The 10,687-nt window shown below is 52.1% G+C and overlaps 1 protein-coding gene across 2 annotated transcripts in view; it reads right to left on the bottom strand.

Moving 5' to 3' along the window:
- trappc14 (trafficking protein particle complex subunit 14) overlaps positions 1-10,687 on the bottom strand; it is a 69,122-nt gene that overhangs the window by 16,684 nt on the left and 41,751 nt on the right. For both annotated transcript variants that reach the window (XM_060854743.1, XM_060854744.1), the window contains exon 7: positions 4,680-4,762. In XM_060854743.1, coding sequence (XP_060710726.1) covers positions 4,680-4,762 — 83 coding nt within the window. The remainder of the gene's footprint in view (positions 1-4,679; positions 4,763-10,687) is intronic.

Raw genomic sequence — 10,687 nt, 5'->3', positions numbered from 1 at the left:
GGGGTGGTGTTCCCGTGTATCTGCTGCCCTGGTCCTTCCAGAGGGTGGAGGTTGTGGCTTTGGAAGGTGCTGCCTAAGGATCTTTGGTGAATTCCTGCAGTGCATCTTGTAGATGGGACACACCGCTGCTACTGAGCGTCAGGGGGTGAGTTACCCGCTGCAGGATTCTGACTTCCTCTTGGAACCACACAAAGGTGAGGGAGAAATCTGGAAAGCTTGCCCTTTCAAAACAAAAGGGTGTCAAAAGCCTTTCATGGGAGTGGGCATTGATTATATATTTCACATGTGGGTCTCACGTTATTTTGTTTGGGGGAAGGACGAGTGTTGCTATGGAATGGAAGCGTGTAGATCTCAAGAGGGTTGGAATATAAAAGCAGCGTTGTGCTACTGAGACTTTATAAAGCTCTGGTTAGGCCCCATTTAGAATACCGTGTTCAGTTTTGGTCCCCACACCTCAGGTAGGACATACTGGCACTGGAGCGTGTCCAGCGGAGATTCACACGGATGATCCCTGGAATGGTAGGCCTAACATACAAGGAACAGCTGAGGATCCTGGGATTGTATTCATTGGGGTTGAGAAGGTTGAGGGGAGATCTAATAGAAACTTACACGATAATGCGTGGCTTAGAAAGGGTGGACGCTGGGAAATTGTTTCTGTCAGGCAGGGACACTAGGACCCGTGGGCCTTGAAATTAGAGGGGGTCAATTTAGAACGGAAATGAGGGAGATATTTCTTCAGCCAGAGAGTGGTGGGCCTGGGGAATTCATTGCCACGGAGAACAGTGGAGCAGGTTAAATGTCTTCAAGGCAGAGCTTGACAATTCCTTGCAAGATTAAGAATTTAACGGTTATGGGGAGAGTGCGGCGAAGAGGCGTTGAAATGCCCATCAGCCATGATTAAACTGCGGAGCGGGCTCGACGGGCCGAATGGCCTCACTTCCTCTCCTATTTCTTACGGTCTTATAGATGGAGCTAAGGTATAGGATGCGCAGTGAGCTGAGTGAATGGTGGAACTGGCATGAGTGGCCGATGGCGGCCTCCTGTTGCAGTGTACTTCGACCCTCCCTCTCCCCCCTACCGCCCACCGCTTCCTGAACACCCTGCAGTGCTTCACAAACAGTTAATGCCTTTGGAATGCTCCACGAGTAAAAACATGGGGTGCCCAGCACATCTTCGATGGGCTGCGACTCGCCTGTTGGGCCATCAAGCTAAATACTGGGGGCAGACAGTACTCTGCTCCCCCTGCTGCTGTCACTCCCTGGGCAGTGTTGCTGGTTCATAGCTCCTTGAAAGTGGACTCACAGGGTAGTGAAGCCAGTGTTTGGTATGCTTTCCTTTACTGAGTACAGGAGTTGGGAGGTCATGTTGGGGCTGTACAGGACACTTTGGGAATACTGCTGTATCTGGTCTCCCTGCTGTGGGGGAGATGTTGTGCAACTTGAAAGGGTTCAGAAAAAAACCCGACAAGCACATTGTCAAGGTTGGAGGGTTTGAACTATAGAGAGAGGCTGGGGCTGTTTTCCCTGGAGCATAGGAGGCTGAGGGGGTGACCTTATTGAGGTTTATAAAATCATGAGGGGCATGGATAGGGATGGGGGGAGTCCAGAACTTGAGGGGCATAGGTTTAGGGTGAGAGGGGAAAGATTTAAAAGGGACCTGAGGGGTAGCTTCTTCACACAGAAGGTGGTACGCGTGTGGAATGAGCTGCCAGAGGAAGTGGTGGAGTACAATGACAACATTGAAAAGGTTAGGGTATAATCTAGTCCCATTTGCCAGCACTTGGCCCATATCCCTCTAAACCCCGAACAGGAAGGTTTTAGAGGGGTATGGGCCAAGTGCTGTAAAATGGGACGAGATTAGGTTAGGATGAGTCGGGCTGAAGGGTCTGTTTCCGTGCTGTACATCTCTATGACTCTTAGCTATTGCCTGGTTTGCCCCATCCAGACTCAATCGCAACCACAGCTGCAACTCTGTGACCAGCCACAGGGTGGGGCACTTTAACCATGTCAGAGCACCAAAGCTCCTCTGTATAGAACAAGCTGAAACCAGGAACTCTGAAACAAGAGCAGGAGGTGCTCTGCAAACTCATCTGCGGAGAGAGAGGAAGCAGAGTTCAGGTTTCAGGTCCACTCACCTCTCTTTCAGAACAGTAAGTAAAAAATGAGGTCTGCAGATGCTGGAGATCACAGCTGCAAATGTGTTGCTGGTTAAAGCACAGCAGGTCAGGCAGCATCTCAGGAATAGAGAATTCGACGTTTCGAGCATAAGCCCTTCATCAGGAACCTTCTGGCAGAGGGTCGCTGGAATCGAAGCGTTGCCCGCTTTCTCTCCATGGACGCTGCCAGGCTGCGCTGAGTTTCTCCAGCGACTCCTGCTTGTTAAGATGGAGGTCACTGTCGTGGACGAGTCCTGCAAATACTGCGGGCTGCTGGAGCAGCTCAGAAGTTGGGAATAGCAGCAGCGAGTAACTCCCCCCTCCCCTCCCCCGGAAGCCTGTCCCATCATCGACAAGGCACAGGTCTGGAGGGTGAGGGAATACTCCCCACTTGCCCCTGGATGGGGGAAGCTCCAACAACACTCAAGAAGCTCAACACCATCCTGGACAAAGCAGCCCCCTCCCCCCTGTTTGAATACACCACATCCCCTCCCTCCCCCACTGACACTGAACAACAGCAGTGCGCACCATCGACAAGGTACACCGCAGCAATTCACCCAAGGCCCACTCAAACCCACGCCTGCTTCCATCTAGAAGGACAAGGGGCAGCAGATACGTGGGAACACCACCCCTACGCAAGCTCCCCTCCGAGCCCCTCACCGTCCCGACTTGGAAATATATCGGCCGTTCCCTCAGCGTGGCTGCGTCAGAATCCTGGTGCTCCCGCCCTCCCTAACGGAGCTGAGTGGGGGTCCCTACGGCACACAGGGCAGGGGCAGCTCAAGAAGGCAGCTCACTCCCCCCCATCTTCTAAAAGGGACAACTAGGGACGGGGCAATAAACTGTTAGCCTTGCCAACGATGCCCCACCACTGCCTGAGGAAATGTCCTTGCCACATTTTTGAAATTAACCCCTAGGGCAGGGAGGGGACAGGACGGGCAGGGCTTCCCAGGACCATGATCCACTGCAGTGTGCAGCCACTGACCACATAACCAGAGAGGAAATGAAGCCGCGCGCCATTTATTGCAAGAGGATTGCAGTCCAGAGATAGAGGGCTGCCTGAGATGAGATCACAGAACGTTACAGGCCCTCGATGTTTGCACTGATCCTGTGAAACCAATCTGAAGCCCATCTAACCTAACTATTCCGTTCTCCTTTATATCCCTATCCGATGACTCTTTAAATGCCCTTAAAGTTGGCGAGTCTACTGCTGTTGCAGACAGTCCATTCCACGCCCCTACTACTCTCTGAGTAAAGAAACTACCCCTGACAGCTGCCCTGTATCTATCACCCCTCCACACTCGATATGGAACAGTGTGTGCAGCTGTGCAACCCAGGACGGGTCGACTTGCAGTGGAAATGGCAGAGCACTAAGGTTCACTAGATCGGCTCCTGCTGTGCGGATGCTGTGGCTTTAAGAGGTTATTTTGTTCCTGGTTTCCTTTTCCCGAAGAGATGATTGTAAGGCACAGGTGTTTGAGCTCTCTGAGAAAATAAACAGCTTGAGGTTTTTTTTTTGCTTCCCCCCCCCATTTCAGAACAATAGAAGCAGGCTGGCTGGGTGTGGCCAGCTCTCTCAGGCCAGCCGTTCTGGCTTTATTCCAGTTTTTAGATTTAGCTTTGAGCAGAAGCCTTTGGAGTCTCATCAGAGTTGGAAGCTTCAGTGAATGTCTCCTGGCTGATACTCTCTCTGAACTTTCTCAGGATGATTTCCTCCTGGATTAGAGAACTGCATGTGAGAATCTGTGCCTGAATTTTCTTTGCCAAGGGGTTTATGGGATGTTACTGCATTGGAACAGTTAATAAGTAATAGGTATTGTTTCTATTAAGTTCTCCAATAGAGTTCACTTATTCTAAATTCCTCTGTATTTGGGAGTACGTTAGCTAGAGTTTCAATAAATTGTTTTGATTAACGGCAAGTAGTTTGACCAGTCACACTGCACGAGACACATCGGTCTTTGAAAATAACAACAGGTTATGGTCAAGGCTATTTTTTGAGATGTTATTGAGGGGCTCTGGTCCGGTCCATAACACCGGGATGTTGGGGGAGCTGAGTAACTTGGTGATATCATTGAAAGATCATAAAGGGGTTTGACAGGGTCAACAGCCCGGAGATTGTTTCCACTAGTCAGGCAACCTAAAACCCATGCCCCAATCTCGGGATAAAAGGTCTGAACGTTGAGGACTGGGAGGAAGAGAAATATTGTCACTCAGAGGGAGGCAAACCTTAGGAATTCTCTCCTTCAGAAGGCTGTGGGCACACCATCGCCGCATATATTTAAGGCTGGGATTGACAGACTTCGCGCCTCTCCGGGAATCCAGGGACGAGCAGATAGGAGAGTGGATTCACAGCCCTCGTATTGGACAGTGGAACAGTATCAAATGGGCCAAATGATCTACTCCTATTCCTATCTCCTGCTCATATTTAAAATGTTGACATGGCGACAAAACAATAAATCATTAAACGTGCCTGGTGATGCACAGCGAAGGAAGATTGATTGTGACAGCAGTGGTCATTACTCACCTATAGTGGGTGTAGATCTTGTTGTCTAGGGGTAGGTTAGCCGTGGACCAGCACACTATCGCAGTCAGTGGCACCTCCAGACCCTAATCAGGGTTTAAAAGGGACACAGCAAAGGAATAAATGATTGCCCTTGAAGCTGACATTACAGAGTGAGCCCGTATCCAGGACCCTCTGACAGCAAACCGAATGTTGTTCAGCATTTTCACTGTTACATACACACACAGACAGAGCAACGGTCAAGCAGTCTCAGACTGACCAGCCATTCTAGCAGGAGGAAGAGGCCAGCTCGCCAATCAGACCAGCTCCCCACCACACACACACACACACACACACAGTCACACTGACACCACTTCTCTCTCTCTCTCACACACGATGCATAGAACATCAATATTAGACACTGACAGCATTTTTCCCTCTCTCACATATATACACGCACAGTCACGATGCATAAAATGTCAATATTAGACACTGACATGATTTCTCTCTCTCTCTCTCACACACACACACACAGTCAAAATGAGGCACTGTCACCATTTCTCTCTCCCTCTCTCTCTCACACACACACAATGTATATAGAACGCCAATATTAGATACTGGCACTATTTCTCTCTCTCTCTCTCACACACACACAAAGCACAGGATGTCAATATTAGATACTGACACCATTGTTTTTTTCTCTCTGTTTGTCTCTCTCACACACACACACACACACACACACACACACACGATGTATACAGAACGTCAATATTAGGCACTGACACCATTTCTCCCCCTCTCCCAGAGTGTGAACACCATCAGGTCATGTGATGCCCGAGCATAGCTAAAGGAAGCAAGTGAAAACCCATAGCCAAATGAGGATCACTGTGAAGCACGAGAAACCTGCATGGGCTTTAACAGGAACTGTCCCACATGGCGACTCAACACTCAGACACACTCTCTCTGAAACTGACTCCCTCGAACTCTGAACCAATGCACATCTAATACAGAGACACATTTTTCCTGAAGTGATTGAAAGCAAGGCAGGTCACTACACACCTCAGCCCACACCATTCAGGTTGCAACTCACCACCCTTTCTCATGGGCAATTTGGAACGGACAGCAAACAGCGGCTTCACATCATGAGGATGCTTACAAATGGAACTGCGGCACATGTCAGAGGGACTGAGGCTCCCACCTATTCGGATGTCTCACAGCACCAAGGACCAGGGTTCGAATCCACCCTCAGGCGACTGTCTTTGGAGTTTGCACATTCTCCCCGTATCTGCGTGGATTTCTTCCCACAGTCCAAAGATGTGCAGGTTAGGGTGGATTGGCCGCGCTAAATTGTCCCATAGTGCCCAGGGATGTGCAGGTTAGGGTGGATTGGCCGTGCTAAATTGTCCCATAGTGCCCAGGGATGTGCAGGTTAGGGTGGATTGGCCGTGCTAAATTGTCCCATAGTGCCCAGGGATGTGCAGGTTAGGGTGGATTGGCCGTGCTAAATTGTCCCATAGTGCCCAGGGATGTGCAGGTTAGGGTGGGTTGGCCGCGCTAAATTGTCCCATAGTGCCCAGGGATGTGCAGGTTAGGGTGGATTGGCCGTGCTAAATTGTCCCATAGTGCCCAGGCATGTGCAGGTTAGGGTGGATTGGCCGTGCTAAATTGTCCCATAGTGCCCAGGGATGGGCAGGTTAGGGTGGATTGGCCGTGCTAAATTGTCCCATAGTGCCCAGGGATGGGCAGGTTAGGGTGGATTGGCCGTGCTAAATTGTCCCATAGTGCCCAGGGATGTGCAGGTTAGGGTGGATTGGCCGTGCTAAATTGTCCCATAGTGCCCAGGGATGGGCAGGTTAGGGTGGATTGGCCGTGCTAAATTGTCCCATAGTGCCCAGGGATGGGCAGGTTAGGGTGGATTGGCCGTGCTAAATTGTCCCATAGTGCCCAGGGATGTGCAGGTTAGGGTGGATTGGCCGTGCTAAATTGTCCCATAGTGCCCAGGCATGTGCAGGATAGGGTGGATTGGCCGTGCTAAATTGTCCCATAGTGCCCAGGGATGTGCAGGTTAGGGTGGATTGGCCGTGCTAAATTGTCCCATAGTGCCCAGGGATGTGCAGGTTAGGGTGGATTGGCTGTGCTAAATTGTCCCATAGTGCCTAGGGATGGGCAGGTTAGGGTGGATTAGCCGTGCTAAATTGTCCCATAGTGCCCAGGGATGTGCAGGTTAGGGTGGATTGGCCGTGCTAAATTGTCCCATAGTGCCCAGGGATGTGCAGGTTAGGGTGGATTGGCCGTGCTAAATTGTCCCATAGTGCCCAGGGATGTGCAGATTAGGGTGGATTGGCCGTGCTAAATTGTCCCATAGTGCCCAGGGATGGGCAGGTTAGGGTGGATTAGCCGTGCTAAATTGTCCCATAGTGCCCAGGGATGTGCAGGTTAGGGTGGATTGGCCGTGCTAAATTGTCCCATAGTGCCCAGGGATGTGCAGGTTAGGGTGGATTGGCCGTGCTAAATTGTCCCATAGTGCCCAGGGATGTGCAGGTTAGGGTGGATTGGCCGTGCTAAATTGTCCCATAGTGCCCAGGGATGTGCAGGTTAGGGTGGATTGGTCGTGCTAAATTGTCCCATAGTGCCCAGGGATGTGCAGGTTAGGGTGGATTGGCCGTGCTAAATTGTCCCATAGTGCCCAGGGATGTGCAGGTTAGGGTGGATTGGCCGTGCTAAATTGTCCCATAGTGCCCAGGGATGTGCAGGTTAGGGTGGATTGGCTGTGCTAAATTGTCCCATAGTGCCCAGGGATGTGCAGGTTAGGGTGGATTGGCCGTGCTAAATTGTCCCATAGTGCCCAGGGATGTGCAGGTTAGGGTGGATTGGCCGTGCTAAATTGTCCCATAGTGCCCAGGGATGTGCAGGTTAGGGTGGATTGGCCGTGCTAAATTGTCCCATAGTGCCCAGGGTTGTGCTGGTTAGGGTGGATTGGCCGTGCTAAATTGTCCCATAGTGCCCAGGGATGTGCAGGTTAGGGTGGATTGGCCGTGCTAAATTGTCCCATAGTGCCCAGGGATGTGCAGGTTAGGGTGGATTGGTCGTGCTAAATTGTCCCATAGTGCCCAGGGATGTGCAGGTTAGGATGGATTGGCCGTGCTAAATTGTCCCATAGTGCCCAGGGATGTGCAGGTTAGGGTGGATTGGCCGTGCTAAATTGTCCCATAGTGCCCAGGGATGTGCAGGTTAGGGTGGATTGGCTGTGCTAAATTGTCCCATAGTGCCCAGAGATGTGCAGGTTAGGGTGGATTGGCCATGCTAAATTGTCCCATAGTGCCCAGGGATGTGCAGGTTAGGGTGGATTGGCCGTGCTAAATTGTCCCATAGTGTCCAGGCATGTGCAGGTTAGGGTGGATTGGCCGTGCTAAATTGTCCCATAGTGCCCAGGGATGTGCAGGTTAGGGTGGATTGGCCGTGCTAAATTGTCCCATAGTGCCCAGGGATGGGCAGGTTAGGGTGGATTGGCCGTGCTAAATTGTCCCATAGTGCCCAGGGATGGGCAGGTTAGGGTGGATTGGCCGTGCTAAATTGTCCCATAGTGCCCAGGGATGTGCAGGTTAGGGTGGATTGGCCGTGCTAAATTGTCCCGTAGTGCCCAGGGATGTGCAGGTTAGGGTGGATTGGCCGTGCTAAATTGTCCCGTAGTGCCCAGGGATGTGCAGGTTAGGGCGGATTGGCCGTGCTAAATTGTCCCATAGTGCCCAGGGATGTGCAGGTTAGGGTGGATTGGCCGTGCTAAATTGTCCCATAGTGCCCAGGGATGTGCAGGTTAGGGTGGATTGGCCGTGCTAAATTGTCCCATAGTGCCCAGGGATGGGCAGGTTAGGGTGGATTGGCCGTGCTAAATTGTCCCATAGTGCCCAGGGATGTGCAGGTTAGGGTGGATTGGCCGTGCTAAATTGTCCCATAGTGCCCAGGGATGTGCAGGTTAGGGTGGATTGGCCGTGCTAAATTGTCCCATAGTGCCCAGGGATGTGCAGGTTAGGGTGGATTGGCCGTGCTAAATTGTCCCATAGTGCCCAGGGATGTGCAGGTTAGGGTGGATTGGCCGTGCTAAATTGTCCCATAGTGCCCAGGGATGTGCAGGTCAGGGTGGATTGGCCGTGCTAAATTGTCCCATAGTGCCCAGGGATGTGCAGGTCAGGGTGGATTGGCCGTGCTAAATTGTCCCATAGTGCCCAGGCATGTGCAGGTCAGGGTGGATTGGCCGTGCTAAATTGTCCCATAGTGCCCAGGGATGTGCAGGTTAGGGTGGATTGGCCGTGCTAAATTGTCCCATAGTGCCCAGGGATGTGCAGGTCAGGGTGGATTGGCCGTGCTAAATTGTCCCATAGTGCCCAGGGATGTGCAGGTCAGGGTGGATTGGCCGTGCTAAATTGTCCCATAGTGCCCAGGCATGTGCAGGTTAGGGTGGATTGGCCGTGCTAAATTGTCCCATAGTGCCCAGGCATGTGCAGGTTAGGGTGGATTGGCCGTGCTAAATTGTCCCATAGTGCCCAGGGATGGGCAGGTTAGGGTGGATTGGCCGTGCTAAATTGTCCCATAGTGCCCAGGGATGTGCAGGTCAGGGCGGATTGGCCGTGCTAAATTGTCCCATAGTGCCCAGGGATGTGCAGGTCAGGGTGGATTGGCCGTGCTAAATTGTCCCATAGTGCCCAGGCATGTGCAGGTTAGGGTGGATTGGCCGTGCTAAATTGTCCCATAGTGCCCAGGGATGTGCAGGTTAGGGTGGATTGGCCGTGCTAAATTGTCCCATAGTGCCCAGGGATGTGCAGGTTAGGGTGGATTGGCCGTGCTAAATTGTCCCATAGTGCCCAGGGATGTGCAGGTCAGGGTGGATTGGCCGTGCTAAATTGTCCCATAGTGCCCAGGCATGTGCAGGTTAGGGTGGATTGGCCGTGCTAAATTGTCCCATAGTGCCCAGGGATGTGCAGGTTAGGGTGGATTGGCCGTGCTAAATTGTCCCATAGTGCCCAGGGATGGGCAGGTTAGGGTGGATTGGCCGTGCTAAATTGTCCCATAGTGCCCAGGGATGTGCAGGTTAGGGTGGATTGGCCGTGCTAAATTGTCCATAGTGCCCAGGGATGTGCAGGTTAGGGTGGATTGGCCGTGCTAAATTGTCCCATAGTGCCCAGGGATGTGCAGGTTAGAGTGGATTGGCCGTGCTAAATTGTCCCATAGTGCCCAGGGATGTGCAGGTTAGGGTGGATTGGCCGTGCTAAATTGTCCCATAGTGCCCAGGGATGTGCAGGTTAGGGTGGATTGGCCGTGCTAAATTGTCCCATAGTGCCAAGGGATGTGCAGGTTAGGGTGGATTGTCCGTGCTAAATTGTCCCATAGTGCCCAGGGATGTGCAGGTTAGGGTGGATTGGCCGTGCTAAATTGTCCCATAGTGCCCAGGGATGTGCAGGTTAGGGTGGATTGGCCGTGCTAAATTGTCCCATAGTGCCCAGGGATGTGCAGGTTAGGGTGGATTGGCCGTGCTAAATTGTCCCATAGTGCCCAGGGATGTGCAGGTTAGGGTGGATTGGCCGTGCTAAATTGTCCCATAGTGCCCAGGGATGTGCAGGTTAGGGTGGATTGGCCATGCTAAATTGTCCCATAGTGCCCAGGGATGGGCAGGTTAGGGTGGATTGTACGTGCTAAATTGTCCCATAGTGTCCAGGCATGTGCAGGTTAGGGTGGATTGGCCGTGCTAATTTGTCCCATAGTGCCCAGGGATGTGCAGGTTAGGGTGGATTGGCCGTGCTAAATTGTCCCATAGTGCCCAGGGATGGGCAGGTTAGGGTGGATTGGCCGTGCTAAATTGTCCCATAGTGCCCAGGGATGTGCAGGTTAGGGTGGATTGGCCGTGCTAAATTGTCCCATAGTGCCCAGGGATGTGCAGGTTAGGGTGGATTGGCCGTGCTAAATTGTCCCATAGTGCCCAGGGATGTGCAGGTTAGGGTGAATTGGCCGTGCTAAATTGTCCCATAGTGCCCAGGGAT

This window comes from Hemiscyllium ocellatum, chromosome 44, assembly GCF_020745735.1.
Source record: "Hemiscyllium ocellatum isolate sHemOce1 chromosome 44, sHemOce1.pat.X.cur, whole genome shotgun sequence".
NCBI classification, from domain to species: domain Eukaryota; kingdom Metazoa; phylum Chordata; class Chondrichthyes; order Orectolobiformes; family Hemiscylliidae; genus Hemiscyllium; species Hemiscyllium ocellatum.
Note: the sequence above shows the minus strand (reverse complement) of the source record. Positions and strands in the feature narration are given on the sequence as shown.